Source organism: Siphateles boraxobius, unplaced genomic scaffold (assembly GCF_051911475.1).
Source record: "Siphateles boraxobius isolate OS27281-9 unplaced genomic scaffold, OSU_SipBor_1 261, whole genome shotgun sequence".
NCBI lineage: Eukaryota > Metazoa > Chordata > Actinopteri > Cypriniformes > Leuciscidae > Siphateles > Siphateles boraxobius.
Genome location: NW_027508878.1, coordinates 40,001 through 58,479, shown reverse-complemented (window position 1 = coordinate 58,479; position 18,479 = coordinate 40,001). Strand labels below are relative to the sequence as shown.

The 18,479-nt window shown below is 42.0% G+C and overlaps 2 protein-coding genes across 6 annotated transcripts in view; both read right to left on the bottom strand.

Annotated features, from left to right (window-relative positions):
- Nucleotides 1-7,192, bottom strand: part of lrp6 (low density lipoprotein receptor-related protein 6) — a 57,874-nt gene extending 50,682 nt beyond the window's left edge. The window contains exons 1-2 of one of the 3 annotated variants that reach the window (XR_013207370.1): nucleotides 6,777-7,139; nucleotides 3,268-3,667 (exon numbers count right to left, since the gene is read on the bottom strand). Coding sequence is in view for 2 of the 3 variants with exons in the window: in XM_077245449.1 (XP_077101564.1) it covers nucleotides 3,268-3,667; nucleotides 6,777-6,831 (455 nt within the window). In the remaining variant the exon portion in view is untranslated. Of the gene's footprint in view, nucleotides 1-3,267; nucleotides 3,668-6,776 lie in introns of all 3 variants that reach the window. The other 2 variants (XM_077245449.1, XM_077245448.1) reach the window with 2 other exon arrangements.
- A 1,286-nt stretch (nucleotides 7,193-8,478) lies between these two features.
- On the bottom strand, nucleotides 8,479-17,947 carry mansc1 (MANSC domain containing 1). 3 transcript variants are annotated; one of them, XM_077245445.1, is made up of 5 exons: nucleotides 17,882-17,947; nucleotides 16,827-16,983; nucleotides 15,767-16,056; nucleotides 14,143-14,283; nucleotides 8,479-10,330 (listed from the first exon to the last, which is right to left on the bottom strand). In XM_077245445.1, the coding sequence occupies exons 3-5, from the start codon at nucleotides 16,002-16,004 to the stop codon at nucleotides 9,123-9,125; spliced, it is 1,587 nt and encodes a 528-aa protein (XP_077101560.1). In that variant the 5' UTR covers nucleotides 16,005-16,056; nucleotides 16,827-16,983; nucleotides 17,882-17,947; the 3' UTR covers nucleotides 8,479-9,122. The 3 variants fall into 3 exon arrangements, with proteins under 3 accessions (XP_077101560.1, XP_077101558.1, XP_077101559.1); XM_077245443.1 differs by lacking the exon at nucleotides 17,882-17,947 and adding an exon at nucleotides 17,551-17,866; XM_077245444.1 differs by lacking the exon at nucleotides 17,882-17,947 and adding an exon at nucleotides 17,551-17,723 and having other exon boundaries at nucleotides 16,827-17,241.
- Nucleotides 17,948-18,479: the final 532 nt, after the last annotated feature.

Below are 18,479 nucleotides of genomic sequence, written 5' to 3'. Positions count from 1 at the left end.
CAGCGCCTGTGTTGGTCAAGCCCTGGATTACCCATCATGCCTCCTGGTAAAAGCAGCTGCTCGGGTTACACACACACACACACACACACACACACCTGTGACTCACTCGTTCACCTGAACTCTCCCTTTAAACACGTTATTCTACAGCGACAGCAACTGCACCAAATATTATTATGAAACATATTTCTGCCACATGAGGGAAAATCATGCTTTTGCAAATCATAACTGACAAAAACAGTCAAAATTATGACATTTACAACATTAAAAAGTCTTGAAAAGGTCATAATTATAAAGAGGTGAAATTGACACACCAAGTTGAAATTAAATTGACATTATTTCCTAAATTGAAATTAAGACACCAAAATTTACAAAAAGTCATAATTTTGCTTTTCATCTCATAAAGACTTAATATGGCGTAATTTCTTATCTAAATGTAAACTTTTTAACGTAATAATTCTTTCTTAATGGTTTACAACAGCATGATATTCCTCCTGGTGTGTGTCAGTGCTTCAGCCCGCGCACACACACGCGCGCACACGCACACACACACGCGCGCACACGCACACACACACACACACACACACACACACACACACACACACACACACACGCGCGCGCACACACACACACACACACGCGCGCACACACACACACGCACACACACACACACACACACACACACTTTTAAAATAAGTCTCTTCTGCTCTCCAAGGCTGTATTTATTTGATTAAAATACAAAAACAGTAATATTGTTAAATATCATTACTCCAGTCTTCAGTGTCACATGATCCTTCAGAAATCAGTATAATATGATGATTTAATGCTCAAGAAACATTTATGATTATTATTTATTAATGCTGAAAACAGTTAATTACAGTTTTTTCAAGATTCTTTGATGAATAGAAAGTTCAAAAGACAAACATTTTTTTGAAAGAGTATTTTGTAACATTATGAATGTCTTTACTGTCACTTTTGATTAATTTAATTCATCCTTGATGAAAAAAAAGTATTGATTTATTTTATTTCTTTCCCCCCCAAATAAAATTCTCACTGACCGCAAACTTTTGAACGGTGGTGTTTAATGTTACAAAATATTTTATTTCAGATAAATGCTGTTCTTTTGAACTTTCTATTCATCAAAGAATCCTGAAAAATACAATTATTTTCAACATTAATAATAATCAAATGTTTCTTGAGCATCAAATCATCATATTATAGTGATTTCTGAAGGATCATGTGACACTGAAGACTGGAGTAATGATGCTGAAAATTCAGCTTTGATCACAGGAATAAATTACACTTTACTATATATTCACATAGAAAACAGCTGATTTACATAATAATATTTCACAATATTACCGTGTTTTTTTGTATTTTTAATCCAATAAATGCAGCCCTGGTGAGAACAGACTTCTTTAAAAAAAACATTAAAAATCTCACCGATCCAAACTTTTGAACAGCAGTGTATGATGAGATATGAACAGCAGTGTATGATGAGATATGAACAGCAGTGTATGTTGAGATATGAACAGCAGTGTATGATGAGATATGAACAGCAGTGTATGATGAGATATGAACAGCAGTGTATGATGAGATATGAGTGTGGTATAGGAAAGATGATCAGTAAAAGCCCTCACTAGCCGAGCCAGAGCTGAGAGAGCAGAGCGAGTCCAGAGACACACACCCTGAACATCTGAACAACACGACGAGCGTCTGTTCTGGCCTGTAACGGCCGGCCCGTTAAACACACACACAGAAGACAAGCCGCAGCACGCCCGAGTCCCGACGCGAGAGAGATGAGGACCCCGTGGGTTTATGGGTAATCGCTTTAGTGCCTGCTTACAAAGCACACAAAATCACTTTATTATAGAAGTCGTTTGAACTACAGTTTTATATTATGTCTTTTAACTTATACGTTTCATATACTAGTATATAGCCTGAAGATTAAACATTTCTCGTTCTTAGTGTTTTTATTTAGTTAGCTTACATAGTAGCATAGCATACAGCTATCCGAAATATTAGAGATAACGATTTTTTCACCATCTGTACGATATTTTTGCACTGTTTGTCAGTCGAAAGCTCCACAGCATCAGGAGGATTTCATATTCGTAGATTGAGATTTAAATCACAAGCAGTACTTTTGCAATTTCGTTCTCTAATCATGATCGTGTTAAAGAATTAATTATGATATATGACATGCTTGTAATTACAAAAAAAGTTTATATTATGCCTAATTGCTTAATAACAATTAACAATGTCGCAAAACATACCTAAAAATGCCATTTCTTTCACTTTAACTATATAAATAATCAGGATAAAAATAAAAGATTACTACATGAATTAAGGGGTTTGATTGATTACATTAAAGGGGGGGTATAATGCTTTTTTCTCAAGATGTGAAATAAGTCTCTGATGTCCCCAGAGTGTGTGTGTGTCTGTGTGTGTGTGTGTGTGTGTGTGTGTGTGTGTGTGTGTGTGTGTGTGTGTGTGTGAAGTTTTAGCTAAAAATACCCCACAGATATTTTTATAGCATGTTAAAATTGTCACTGTTTGAGGGTGAGCAAAACGCGCCGTTTGTGTGTGGCCCTTTAAATGCAAATGAGCTGCTGCTCCCGGCACAAGGGGCGGAGCTACAAGAGCTTGTGTGTCTGTGTGTGTGTGTGTGTGTGTGCGTGTTAGCAGCTCCGATCTGCCTTTCATGTTTAAACTGGAGTCGGACAAAGATGGAGAGACTCAGCATTTCTGAACGGTTAGTTGATGGATTTATGTATCTGATGTGGAGTTAACTATCTTCTAGTCATTGATTAGCATATTCTGTCATGATAATCGCTCGTGTGGGAACTGAAGACGCCTACAGGCTGGCATCCTATTGCATGTTTTACAAACTGTATTGCATGTGAAAACACGGATGCGCCTCAAACTCACAAATGTGCTCGACTACAGCAACTCTTCCTCTTCTCAACACACACTGCGCTTTCCGGGGGCGGGGTTTATGTAAATATTAGTGTTAATGATGTCACTAACCCGTGAAGAAGCTCATTGTAGTTCCTACCAGCTCTTTGTTGTAGTCCTTAAAAAACGATTTCTGTAAAAGCAAATATCTTCCTTTGCTTTGAACTTTGAGCGCTGTAACTCTCAGATGTTGTTTATGCTCAAACAGCAACATTACACACTAACTACAGTTAGAACAGTGAAATCATAACCAACTGGTGAGAACCGCTTTAGATCCGGCACACTGCTGGGGTCCTCAGCCCTTCCCCCACTCACCCGCGGGCCGGGTCCAGAGCGATGGCCCTCGGCTGGTCCAGATCCTGCCAGAACAACACCTTCCGGTGCGCGCCGTCCAGCTCCGACACCTCCACCCGGTTGGTCTCGGAGTCGGTCCAGTAGAGCTTGTTCCCGATCCAGTCGCAGGCCAGGCCGTCGGGAGAGGCGAGGTTGGACACGACGGTGGTGGGAGCGCCGCTAGGCGTGGAGCCGTTGAAGCGAGTGCGTTTGATGGACTCCTCGCTGACGTCGCTCCAGTAGATCAGATCCTGCGCGAACACGTAATCTAGCGCCGCCGCGTCCTCGAGTCCGCTCATCACCACCGTAGCGTTCGCTCGCCCGTGAGCCGCGTCCACCAAACGCAGGTCACGTCGGTTAGCGTACAGGAGCAGCGGCAGGCCTGAGAGAGAGAAAGGTCAGAGGTCAAACAAAACGATTCTGAAAACATTCAGGTGTGAAAAGAATCAAATCGGTCTTGTTTTCCAACACTAAACATTCTTAAAGGAGACACATTATGCCCCTTTTCACGTGATCTAATAAATCTCTGGTGTCTCCAGAATGTGTGTGTGAAATTTCAGCTCAAAATACCAGATCATTTATTATAGCTTGTCAAATTTGCCCCTTTTTGGGTGTGAGCAAAAACTTGCCGTTTGTGTGTCTCTCTTTAAATGCAAATGAGCTGCAGCTCCGCCTCCGTTCAGAAGAGGGCGGAGTCTTTACACGAGCTTCAGAAACTCCGGCAATAACAAAACAGGCCAATCTCACTCATCCAGAATCCCAGAATAACCAGTAGCGAGTGCAGCCTTACGGAGAGACTCAGGAAGAGTTTCTGAATGTTAGTGGAGACATTTATGTAGTTGTTGTGGAGTTACACTGATCATCTCATCATCATGTTGAACTTCTACACAAGTGTCCACAGTTCCTGAGGTGTTTATAAGACAGCGGTGACATGTTCTGGTCAATAGTGTTCAGTGCTCGTCTGTGCTCAACGACAGAACAGTTTCAGGCTTTGCTGGATCTTCTGCCGTTGTGTTAGAACTGGTCGCTGTTGGGTTGGTTAGGGTCGGCTGGTGTGTGTAAACGTGCAGATTAAGGGCCGGTAATATTATAATAAGATCCTCTTCAAACTTCAGAAGAGGAGCGAAATCTGATCGGCTTATTTTTCGACATGATCTCAGAGAAAGACTCACCAAAACAGAGTTACTGGGTTTCACTTTTCACGTTTTCTGTGTTGAAAACACGGAAAAACTCAGATTTTCATTATATGTCCCCTTTAAATCAAGATACATTTACTGAGAAGCAAAAGGACTGAAGATATTAAAGGCACACTATGTAACTTTTCGCCACTAGAGGTCGCCGATTCAAAACAAAGGCGTAGCTTGATGACGCCCTGATCGAGTGGGATCATGGGAGTGTGTGTCTTTGCCTCTACAGCCGGCGGAGAATACGATGGACTCGCCAGAAATCATATTCATGGAGGACCGGTAATGTATTAAAGATTTATTAACGCTACTAAAGCCGCTGGAGCGGAACGAGCCGCCGGAGCGATTGCTAATGAGAGACGAGTGCGCTGTTTATCATATTACACACGTCTCAGTGATGACAGCTGTTATAATGCTGTGCGTTCGCTCGCCGGCCGCTAAACGAGACACTTGTCGCACACTGCAGTGAGCTAGACGATATTAGGCATGGTGACACTCGCGGTAAATCAACACTCGCGGTAAAACTGTGTTGAGCTGTATAACAATGATTAGTTTTCTGCCGATGAATGTATTCAAACGGTTACTCACCGGTCTCATAAAACATAATATATTAAAGCATTTTGGTGTTTCCATGGTTTCTACTAAATAAAAGCGGAAATCGAGGGTATGATGTCGTTGATGGGCGCCGTGTCCTGGCTAAAACCGCTTATTCCTCTGGATTTAAACATTCTTAGAAACATTTGAGATAACTTAAGTACACAAGTCAATAAAATATATAACACTGTTGTAGTGGTTTTTGGATATTTTAATCCAAAAATCTTACATAGTGTGCCTTTAAGACATTAAGATGCATGATTTTATTTTCAGATTTGTTAACGAATCAAGTCACATTTATTTCTATGACGTTTTTTTACAATTCAGAGTGTTTCAAAGCAGCTTTACAGAGATAACGGGAAAATTATGCAAGCTTGTTTCTAGAAGAAAACAGCATCACAGTCCAGCTTAAGTAAGTTCAGTGATGTTTCATTTCTATTGTAAAAAAAGTAATTTAGTTCAAACATATATATATATATATATAGCGGCTCTGGAGAAAACCGTGATGTCATCGTCCAGCTCAGTTCAGTTCTCATATAATGCTGTCAATGCAGGAGATCAATAATATTGTAGAATATGATCAGAATCACTTCCGATAACATCAGCATGACATGTACAGTAACTCCACACAATAATCCTCCATCAGCCGCTACTGTAAAACTAATATCCTGCATTTATTCCTGCAGATCCGGGGATGGAGTGACGACTCCACAGGGATCTGGCAGAAAATCAAACCTCAATTTGACACATCGACCACAAAAACACCGGCTCGACCTCCAGCCTGCTTTCCTAACACGGGGAATTTCCTTTCTCAAATATTTAGAAACTCGCAGAAGTGACTGAAGCCCGTGCCAGAGCAGAAACTGGGAATATGGAGATTTCTGGATACTTAATATTTGGCCTTGGATCATGTCAACCTTTCAGCTGATCTTTTACACACTCTTTCAGAGATTCTTATTGGTGGTTTAGTTTGTCTCACTGAACAGCTGTTGAACACAACACTGTTTACCAACACTAGCAACTCACTTCATGGCCAAAAAAGTGTTTCTCTTCTCACCACAGAAGAACCATTTTGGGTTTTCAATGGCCATTTCTCAAAAATAACCATTTTTTTTCTTACTGTGAAGAACGTTTTAATAAACCTAAACCCCTTTTACCTCACTATAAGAATATTTTCTGCAATGAAAAGATGTGAAAGGTTTTTCTTGGAACCATCAGTATCAAAGAAGAACCTTTATTTATAAGAGTGAATCACACACACACACAAGAGCGAACCGAACACAAACCCTCGAAAGAATCGGACTCAGCTGCAGTTGTGTGTAACTCCACAAACTGAAGGAGAAGGGCTGCTTTCACACAAAACTCGCTAACAGGCCACATAAAGGACGATAAATCATTGATATATTCGAGGGGTTTTGTTGCTGCAGCTGAAAACGAGCGAGTTTGATGCTGAACGAGTGAAAGATTCACACGGCCGCGGTTCTCAAAACAAGAACACGAGCACAAACAACAAAAACAAATACTTTACACATTCTACAGCTCCATACGATACAGATCAGCATCGGCACACTCAACAACAGCACTGATTCACACTTCACGAAACAACAAGATTGATTTACACACGAACGCGCGTGTATTTGCAGAGATTCGATCCAGAGAATCATTAGATCAACGCGATTCGTGAACAAATCGAGCGCCGTAAATGAAACTCACCCCGTATCTGCAAACACAAAGTACACAGTAAGAGACTCTGTAGTGCGGCACACATCTTCAACGCTCAGCCGCGCCGCTTCGCTCGCATCGCTCCGGCTGCGTGTGTCTGGGATTCGGATTCTTCGCGTTGATTCTCCGTTGCGGTTTTTCATCGATTTGATTGTTTCAGTGTTTCAGTGAGTCCGTGCGTCTCCTTCCGCTCGCAGGGAAAATGCCCGGACACTTCCAAACCCTTCCGCCGGCTCTCCCGATCCCAGTGCTCCGTCACACTCACTCACTCACTCACTATTGTTGTGTTTCATCTCATTCAAGACTCTCTCTTTCTCTATATCGGATCATAGTGCGGCGGAGACACAGAACAAACTGTTTAATGTGGTATGTGGAGCGTCCCGAGCGTCGTGGACGCGCGGATAAAGGCAGTGAAGCGCATTCCGATGGGACTACTTTTTCACGCAGTGGTTCGTGCTGCGGCCCGAAACACAAAACAACACAAAGCAACGGCATTAATGAATTACACTTCATTACTACTCACCTATTGGTCATTGTTTCTTATTTATTCTCCAAAATCACCGAATATTGCACTTTTATGACTCTCTCTCCGTCTAAGGATTTTTTTCGTGATTTGTTAATATCACTTGCAGGGATATTATACTACATTTGTACATATTATACCATCCCAGTGAACAGGGAACGTTCTTTCAAGGTTCTCTCAAAGTTATAAACAAACTTCTTCCAGTAACATTAATAGAACGTTTGTTCGAAGTTATCTGTTATTTAATTGACGAATGTTCTTAAAACGTTCGTAGAAAAACATTATTTACCGGTCATGGAACGTTTTTTGCTTTTTAAATGTTTCTACTTGTTTCAGAACGTTCAGATTTAAAAGTAACGTTCCCATAATGTCTGAAGAATGATACAATGTTAATGTTCCATTACGTTTCTGTAACGTTCGAATATCCATAACATTTGAATAGCAAAATGTTCTAGAATGTATTTCTGTTAACTGTAGCCTATAATGTGTATATCTGTAATATAATCTAAATTAATGTAACTGCAATGCAAAGTTGTTGTTTTTTTATCTTGCCAATAGCTTTATCTATAGTGAAGCTGGATATTCTATTTTAGTTTTCTATGTGAATATATAGTAAAGTGTAATTTATTCCTGTGATCAAAGCTGAATTTTCAGCATCATTACTCCAGTCTTCAGTGTCACATGATCCTTCAGAAATCACTGTAATATGATGATTTGATGCTCAATAAACAATTATTATCATATTATTATCATATGTCATATTTTATTTCTCAGGATTCTTTGATGAACTGAAAGTTAAAAAGAACTTATTTATTTGAAATAGAAATTCTAACATCCCCCAGATTGCAAATGACATCTGGCCCGGTTGTGGCCCACATCTTCCACATTCTTCTGGCAATAGCATACATACCCGGCCCACATCTGGCCCACACACATCAAGCCACAACTCACACTTAAACCAGCTTGATGTGTGTGGGCCAGATGAGGCCCGGATATGTATGCTATCTATCTGGGTATGAATGTCTTTACTGTCACTTTTGATCAATTTGATGTGTCCTAATGACTAAAAGTTTTAATTTCTTCAAAAAAAGAAAAAACTTGTGCAAATCTGTGCTCTTTTAAATGAGCTTTACTGTAACTCATGCAGATGAAACATAATAAGAAACCTTGTAGATATTGAAAAAGACTCCTTTTTATTTCTTGCAAGAGAAACAAAACAGTCACGTTAATCTCAAGGTTTCTGTAAAAGCCAAGACTCACCAAAAAATTTACCACCAACATATACTAACAGATTATAAAATACCGAAGCAGAATAAGATTAAAAGTGAACTGGACAGATTTCAGTGAATCATGCTGTGAAATAAACGATCGTCCTCTGCCACCGCCTGGACGATCAGAGAAAAATGCAGTGAATTACAAACAAACACTCGTTCACTTCCACTGAAAATATGAAGTGTGTGTGGGATCTCTCCGGCAGTCATGTGACACAATAACAAGTGCACGACTACACTAGTGAGCAGTGACACACCGTCGCCCTCAGGACCCGTGAAGTGCTTCTTACAACAGAACATGTTAATGATGTTTGCTGACACTCGCACTAAGAAACGCTTGGTGAGAAAGAAAGAAAGAAACATCTTACAGTGCAGAAGCTGTTCAAGATCTCAGGCTTCATTTCATCATTTGAGGCGACCTGAGTTCAGTGTATTGCTTTTTTCTCTCTCCTTGAACCGTGGAAACCAAACCAGCCTAAATATATCAAAATACAAAGCTTTTCTCTCCGTGAGGAAACTCCTCTAGAACAGATTGTCAGTGTGTTACACCTCGTAGTGCAGGTCGTTGAGCTCCAGGCGTGTGTAGTGGCGCCGGTCGAAGGACTCCATGGCTCTCCGGGCCACCAGAGCGAGGATGAGCACGAGGAACAGGAGTGTGAGCACCACGATGGCCACCAGGCTATTCTTCCACATCACCCGAGACACCTTGGGCTTCACCGGAACCGGGCCGCCGGCAGGAGCACCGAAGCCCCGGCGCCTCGACTCGCTCTCGGGCTCAGCGGCCGGGGCCATGGCTGCCGGTGTGGGTGTAGTTGTTGTTGTGGCTGTAGTACTGGTCATTGTTGTGGGTGTAGTTGTTGTTGTGGCTGTAGTAGTGGTCATTGTTGTGGGTGTAGTTGTTGTGGGTGTAGTTGTTGTGGGTGTAGTTGTTGTGGTGGTTGTTGTTCTGAGTGTAGTTGTTGTTGTTGTGGGTGTAGTTGTTGTGGGTGTAGTTGTTGTGGTTGTAGTTGTTGTGGGTGTAGTTGTTGTGGTGGTTGTTGTTGTGGGTGTAGTTGTTGTGGGTGTAGTTGTTGTGGGTGTAGTTGTTGTGGGTGTAGTTGTTCTGGGTGTAGTTGTTGTGGTGGTTGTTGTTGTGGGTGTAGTTGTTGTGGTGGTTGTAGTAGTCGCTGGTGTGTGTGTGCCGGTTGTTGTCGGGCTGGCGGTCGCTCTGAAGGGCTTCACTGGATGTGGTTCTTGTCTGGAAGGTTTGCCGGGTTTTCGGACTCTGTTGGGTTTGACCGGAGGCCGCACCGCTTTAGTGCTGGTGCTTTTAGCTGTTGTTGTGGTTGTAGGGGTGGACTGTGTAACGGTGGTTGTCGTGGAAACGGGTGCAGTTGTCGTGGCAGCGGGTGCGGTTGTCACAGCGATGGTTATAAGCATCACTTGTGATTCAGACCCAGTCAGCGGTTCTTCAGTGCTGGTGCTGGTCAGCGGTGTGGTGGTGGTGGGTGTTGTGGTTGTTGTGGTTGTTGTGGTTGTTGTTGTTGTTGTTGTTGCGGGTGTTGTTGTTGTAGTCATGGTTACTGTTGTGGGTGATGTTGTTGTTGTGGGTGATTTTGTTGTGGGTGTTGTTGTTGTTGTTGTTGTGGGTGTTGTTGTTGTTGTTGTTGTTGTTGGTGTTGTTGTTGTGGTCGTGTTCAGCTCTGTCTGTACACTGGGTGCAGGTTTGGCTGTTATTCTTCCATTTGCTTTAGTCAATGGATGAGTTGAACCTGAAGTGAATAATACAATTGCAAGAAAAAAGATTTTCAGCTGAACACTATCAGAAACCAAGTACTTGATCAATAAAATCAAAGACCATCCACCTACTTATAGTATGTTTATTCTTTGAATCTTCATTATGTCTATGAATTAATTTAATCATTTATTTTAATACAATTTTGGTAACAGTTTACAATAAGGTTCTAAAGCAGAAAAATACTAAGCAATTATTAAAGGGATAGTTCACCCAAAAATGTAAATTCTGTCAGTAATTACTCTCCCTCATGTTGTTCAACCCCGTAAGACCTTCGTTCATCTTCGTAACACAAATTAAGATATTTGTGATTAAATCTGAGAGCTGGATCACTCCCCCATAGGCTTCTAAGGGATTGAAACTTGCCGGCCTCTAAAAGTTATTAAAGACATCGATAAAATAGTCCAAGTGACTACAGTGGCTCAATCTTAAGTTTATCAAGCGACGAGAATACTTTTTGTGCGCAAAAAACAAACAAAAATAAAGACTTTATTTCAACTATTCATTTCCTTCTCTGTGGTCCTCGAGTTCACTAGTGTAACAGCGCAGCGCTTCTGTGTTGTACGTCACACGCAGGCTCACTATTGGCCGACGCTGGTCATGTGTGTGACGTACAACAACAGAAGCTTACGCAGTGTTCCCTACGTCCTCCCGCTGGTCCTAATACGAGAGGAAATCCAGTTTCACGCTCTCCAACCGTGCGTCTGTTCCAGTCTCTTAATGGAAATGCATTCACATCACCTTTGACTCTACAACACTCAGGATTGTTCTTTCAAATCACAGCAACAATGGACTGTAGCTGCAGGAAACCAAGCCAAACCAAAGCCATTGACGGTGGTCGTATAGGAGGAGGATTCATCACTCACGCCCCTTACCACTTCTCCTCCGAGTAGGAGGTCTTCATTAAGAAGTCTCCCAAACATCCCAATATTCTGGGCCTTCCTTGGATGAAAATTCACAACCCGCAGCTGTCCTGGTCAGACAAACAACTCTGGTCTTTCTTTTGCTACAATCACTTCTGTTTCCAGAGCTAACCATAGGTACCGCCACCATGAAGAGCCTTGATAATCATCGAGACATGAGTGAGGTTTTCAGTAAAACCAAAGCGAGGGCCTGCCTCCACATCGCTCATATGATCGAACAATATACCTGTTTCCTGGAACCATTCCCCCCGCACCAAAGTCTACCCACTTTCCTTAACCGAACAAAAAGCTATGGAAGAATATGTACAGGAGGCGTTACAACAAAGGTACCTCAGACCTTCAAAATCCCCTGCATCGGCTGGTTTCTTTTTTGTTGTAAAAAAGGGAAAGATTATCAGCGCTTTAAGCAATGCATGGTCAAATACAGGTATCCGACAGTGCCTGCTGCCCTAGAACAGCTCCGTAATGCACAGTTTTTTACAAACTTACGCATACGTGAAGGAGATGAATGGAAGACGGCCTTCAGTACCACATCTGGCCACTGTGAGTGCTGTGTTGTGCCATATGGGATCTCTAGCGCCCCCTCTGTTTTCCAGTGTCTCATCAATGAGGTCCTACGAGATTACTTAAGACAATTTGTGATTGCCTTCATAGACGATATTCTAGTGTATTCATTCACCCTCCTTTACGACCCATGTTGATCAAGTCCTCCAGCGTCTCTCGCAACATTAGCTATATGTGAAAGAGGAGAAATGTGAATTTCATCAACACATCTTAGCCTTCTTAGGATACATCATCAATCCAGAGGGGGTGTCAATGGATAAATCCAGAGTAACCGCTGTAGTTGAATGGCCTACACCTCAAATCTGCGAAGACCTACAGAGATTCCTAGGAATTGCCCATTTTTACCAAGATCCGTACGGGGCTTTATTTCCAAAGCTCATCCTCTCACATCTTTGCTGAAAGGGGGATCAAAGCGTCTAACCTGGAGTTCCAGTGCTGATCAAGCTATTACTCAGTTAAAAACTGCATTCACTACGGCTCCCATTCTTAAACACCCTGATCCTTCCAAGCCCTTTGTTGTAGAAGTAGATGCTTCCGAGGTAGAGTTGGCGCCATTCTTTCCCAGAGTTTTGGAGAAAAACCTTAACTTCATCCAGTAGCTTTTTTTCCCAGGAAACTATCACGCAGTAAACAAGTCTGGAACAACATCCCTCAATACCAACCTGGAGATGGAGTAAGGCTGGCCACAAGAGATCCACGACAACCTGATACTTACAACCTGATAAGAAACACATTCCCAGATATATAGGGCCCTTCAAGAATCAATGAAGTTTTATACAGACATGAACTTCCTCGCCACAGTCGACTAGCTCCCTCATGTCATGTCTCCCAACCAATCTCTCCTAGACATCGAAGGACAGACAGCATACTTGGTCAAGTCCATATTGAACTCGCATCGAAAGAATGGCAAGCTGGAGTATTGACCGGAAGAACAGTGTTGGATTTCAGCACAAGACAAGTTTCATGATATTCATGGTCCTCGTCCCAGGGATAGGCCAGAGAAAAGCGGCGCTCCCGGATGGCTCTGTGAGGTCAGAGGACTACAATTACCAGCATGCACCTCAGACTTCAAACATGGCCGCCTCGGACTCCATATCCCAGAATACTCACACACGGTAGCGCTCTAAATCACCAGTCTTCTGATCACACACACCTGATATCAATTCACACACATACACCCTATATATATATATATATAAAAAAATAAGATCTTTTTGCAAGCTTTTTGTAGTTTTTGACTTTGGACTGGTTCTCAGGATTATTGTTCATTGTCCTCTCCTGAGTTTTATTGTTCGCTGATCGCCTGACCTCTGCCTGTTCTGGATTACGCCTGTTGGGTTTTGGACTGTTTGGCTTGTGGTACTTTTAATAAAGCTGCCTAAACTGCAACTACCTGACATACTGCCCGTTGTTAGTTAATGTTAATTAAAGGGAGCTTATTGTAAAGTGTTACCAGTATTTGTTCTTGCTATATTGAATAGATTTCTCTGTTTGTTCTTTGTTTTGTGTATAATGCTTTGGCCGTGTAGTATTTAAACACAACCAAGCCAAAGAAGTGCTTTAAAGGATCAGTTCACTTCAGAATAAAAATTTCCTGATAATTTACTCTCTCTCACGTCATCCAAGATGCTCATCTCTTTCTATCTTCAGTCGAAAAGAAATTAAGAAAACACTCCAGGATTTTTCTCTATAGTGTGACTTCAATGGGGTCCAACGGGTTGAAGGTCCAAATTGCAGTTTCAAAGTCTCTAACCAGATGTAGGCGAAAAATGTAGAGTAGGGCGAAAAACTCTCCTCCAACTTCAAAACCGTCTGACATCGTTGCTTTACCTTTTTTTTTTGTAAATGGCGTTTGATTTAGTCTTCGCACGTTGGCTTTGTAAACACTAGATCTGTTCTTACGCCTACGTCACGCTTGACCTTTCAACCTGATTACGTAATGTGTGTCGCATCACAGCTCGTGCAAGACCAGCATTTGTGGTTAAAAGTATATAAATATTTATTTTAGTTATAAATGTGCGCTGGTTTGTCTAGATCAGACTCTTATTCCTCGGCTGGATCGTGTCGAGACTTTGAAGCTGCACTGAAACTCACATTTGGACCTTCGACCCGTTGGACTCCATTGAAGTCACTATATGGAGAAAATCCTGGAGTGTTTCCTTTAATTTCTTTTCGACTGAAGAAAGAAAGACATGAACATCTTGGATGACGTGAGAGAGAGTAAATTATCAGGAAACTTGAAGTAATCCTTTAAATTGAACACAAAGGGTTCTGTTGTAGTTGTTGTTGTTTTTGGTCTCACCCTTGAATATGTTGTAGGTGTTGATTCCAGCGCTGGCCGGCATCAGCGGACAGTCCTTCTCGCTCGGACAGTAGAACAGCCGGCAGTTCTGATCCCCGGGCCGCTCCGGCGGGTTATACACCACCAGGTTACACTTCACCCCTGCGGGAAGAGGACGGTGAAGAAACCCATCGAGTTCACCACAGAAATAATAACATCGCTGCGAGAGGTCTCTGTTATAAACCACAGATATCAGATCAAACAGCGCTGATAAAACCAGGACAAACATTGTGCCATGAATGAACAAGTGAAGCTTTACGTCCACAAATCAGCAACATTCACCATGGATTTACTGTAGTAACACTCACTGTAACTGGTATTGTGGCAGAAATAGTCAAACCCATGAAAACTACACCCAGCACTTCAAAACTATAATGCCATATTTAAATTAAAAATTAAAAATATATTTTTTTTAAATTACCATTATAACCAGTAGGTGGCTGCAGAGGAGCGCTTATTGGCTATTTTCACTCACTAATATCTATTTTTTCACTCGTTTTCAGGGTTGCCAACTCTCACGCATTCAGCCTCAATCTCACGGTCTCACGCTCAACAAAGAAATCTCACGCTACATTAGACATTCTTCTGTGCTGTATTTTTTTCCACTCATGTGCACTAATTTAACTTAATTGCACTTAACCACTGATTGGACCACTGCATTTTCTCACGCAGAGAAAAATCGCAGAGAAAGAGGACACTGACACCGACAGATTGACAGAGAAGGATACTTTTGATATGGAACAAATTCTCAGCTGTCAGATTCTGTCAATATTTCCAATGTTTTGGCGCTTTTAAATGTGACAGATCGCTGTAGCGCGTCAGTTCAAACGGCACGGGATACAGTAGCATACACCCCCAACGTCAACAAATCTCACTCCAAGCAAAACTCAAAATTGGCAACTCTGCATTTCACTTTGAATTAATATTGAGATATTGTGAATGATAATGATTAAAGTTAATTTTACATGATTAAAGTTATCTACACCCCAAATTAAGCTCAGTGCTTGTCAGCCCATTCGCACAACAACAGTGTTTTGAGCTCGAGAACAGGTGAAAGCTCGAACTTTGAGCTTGAAACAGGTTCCAAGGTGCAAGCGTTGAATTTTTTTTTTAAACGTTATCTCTGAGTAAACTTAAAAAACGTGTGAGAACGCTGACGGCGTGCAGATGCGTATTGCGCGTTTAGTCTATAGATATGAGCGTTTGAATATATATGCGCGCAGGCATGTCGTCTTTCTTTACAAATTGAGCTCAACAAATTACTTGTCTGGCCTTAAAAATTCATAATACAGAATTTTTTGTCGCTTCCAAAACCAGTTAGTCTGGAGCCCTGATACCTGTCCTCAGGACCTCAGGTGTGAGATGAACACATTACCTGTCCTCAGGTGTGAGATGAACACATTACCTGGCCTCAGGTGTGAGATGAACACATTACCTGTCCTCAGGTGTGAGATGAACACATTACCTGACCTCAGGTGTGAGATGAACACATTACCTGGCCTCAGGTGTGAGATGAACACATTACCTGGCCTCAGGTGTGAGATGAACACATTACCTGACCTCAGGTGTGAGATGAACACATTACCTGTCCTCAGGTCCACAGAACAACAGGTGAGTATACAGTCTTTCTCCGACGGCTTCGCTCGCGCCTCCATCACGGTTCCCTCCTGCTCCAGAGCCACGGCAGTGTTCACGGCCACGTCTCGGTGCTGGCGAGAGTAACAGGTGTCTCTGTCGGGCTCCGGGGCCCCGCAGGCCTGCAGGACGACACACGCGAGCAGGACCCACACCGAGGCCCGGATCCGGCCCGAGCGCACACACATGATGATGACGGAATCGAGGAACTGAGGAAGAGAAGCGTTCGTGCTCACACACCTGAGGAAACCAGAACACCTTATCTGATCAATCCTCTTTATACACACGAGTGAAGTCCAAAGAGCTCGATCAGTCACCAGCTCTTGTGAAATACGCCAGAAAATACTGTACATATCACAAACACATGAAAAATATCAAATGTGCATCGATTATTGCTGCAATAACTGAAAATAAAACAGTATTTTGTATTTTCATCTTAGTTCACAATGATTTGTAACAAACCGTGACAAACTAACAAGCGGAAGAACGCTTTGATAACGTTCACATTAAGTTGTAAAAATATTATTTCTGAATGTTCCCTGAACGTTTAAATGTTTTAAAAGCATGAATGTTACGGGAACAGTAACATTGTATCATTCTTCAAACATTATAGAACGTTACTTTTGAATCTGAACGTTCTGAAACAAGTAGAAACATTTAAAAAACGTTACATTTAAAAACAAACATCAACTGAAACATTCCAGAAAAACATTCCATGATCCATGTATAAATAATGTTTTTGTTCTAACGTTCTGAGAACATTATTAAAGAGCGGATAACTCTGAACGAACGTTATATTAATGTTACTGGAAGATCTTTTGATCATAACTTTGAGAAGCTTCTATTCGCTGAGATATTTGTTGTAAGATTAAATTATATTAAGTTTACAGCATTTATTGATTATAGACGCTGCTCGTGGCCTTTCAGATTGAATGTTTTATGTTGTCAAAATAATAACTCAATGAATGTATAAACATGTAAATAAATGTGAGCAAAAAGAGTTGACTGACCGATGTTGAGCGTGTGAAGGCTGATCTCCATCTGATTCCTTCCAGTCATTGGGGTTCACAGATCACACACACACACACACACACACACACACACACACACACACACACACACACACACACACTCGCTCTGAATCTCCAGCAGGCAAACCTTTGATCCCTGTAGAGGAACGTTTATCACAGAACGTTATAAAAGCACAAAACAACACACACACCTTCACCTCTGCTATCAGCAGGGCCGATTATTCATTATCACATTATTCATTCATTCATGAGGACAAACTGCGAAGCTTCTGTGATTCAGAGCTCAGACGTGTGTGTGTGATGAAGAAGATGAAGATGATGATGGTGCTGATGCTGGTCGCCATGGAGACTGAGCATCACTGGATCCGTGTCCGGTGTGTGTCGTGATGCAATCCTTATGAAACACGAAACACAAAACACCTGGAAACCGCCGATCAGCCCGATGTGCTTATTATTAAAGCAACGTTAGTTATATATTGTGAAATTAAACACATTAATAGCTGATTTTATTCGCTAGATCGACCCGATCCGCAAAAGGCAGTGAGCGAGCCAGCAACTGTCCCGTTATCTGAGAAAACCCCTGAAACTCCCACAGAATCACACGAACACAGTCGATTCTCGATCACAAACACATTCAGACGCGAGAATCTCTCTTTATTTGAACACAATGAAGCTCCAGCGATGAGAGAGATCAGCCACTTACCATGAGATCAGTGACCCATTTCTGTCTTTGTCCTGGATGATGCTGATGATGCTGTCACTACACACACACACACACACACACACACACACTGATCTGAGATGCACAAATCTAAATGTTCAACAGCAGTAAATGAGCACACCGGAGATCATTCATTCATTTAAAGCTGATTTCCTCACACATCCTTCAATGCTTGTAAGTGTCACTGCGAACACTTAAATGTGACGTGCGCGCGCATTGTGTTGTCGATGCTGCAGTAGCGCATGCGCAGCACTAGATGGCGACACACACACACACACACACACACACACACACACACACACACGCACATCACCTGAGAGAGGCGTGATTTTTTTCCCCCAAACCACTTCAGCGGAAATCCCGCCCTGCAGCCGATTTCATTGGTTTAGATTACAGTGACGGGTAGGTTTAGGCAGTGGAGTGGCACTGGGTTTAGGCATAGATATAATAAATACATAGACGCGCTATTGGCTGCTGGAGCGTACGTCAACGGCGCCGCCATATTGCGGAGGGCAACTTTCCCATACTTCTCATAGCGAGAATTGAGAAACTGCCTGTTTCGTGCGCTGCTTGGGGCTGGACAAATCGCCACACAATTGAAAACAGGTCTCGAGGAATTATCTTTCACATGCAAGACTGAACATTTGTTTCTGGTTGTATTTGGTCATGATATAATTAGTAATAGTAATGTTCAGGGGAGAAAAGCCGCGAAATTTAAAAATACAACTGTTATTGTGTCACGAAATGTAGTTTTAATAGTTTTTCAGTCGACAATGTAGTTGTTTAAAGCTAAAATCTGTGGTTTATTTATAAAGATAGCGCTTATTTAAAAATTTGATCTGACGGTCTCGGAGTTGTGATGTCCAGGCGTTCACCGGGCGCTCAGCGCTCTGTACCCCGCCTGGAACAGC

Excerpts from the sequence above, each read along its gene's own strand:
- mansc1 (XM_077245445.1), bottom strand. The coding sequence starts at position 16,004 with ATGTGTGTGCGCTCGGGCCGGATCCGGGCCTCGGTGTGGGTCCTGCTC. Across the intron at positions 14,284-15,766 it reads TTCTGTGGACCTGAGGACAG|GGGTGAAGTGTAACCTGGTG; the intron begins GTAATGTGTTCA and ends CTCTTCCCGCAG. Across the intron at positions 10,331-14,142 it reads CACCTACAACATATTCAAGG|GTTCAACTCATCCATTGACT; the intron begins GTGAGACCAAAA and ends TATTCACTTCAG.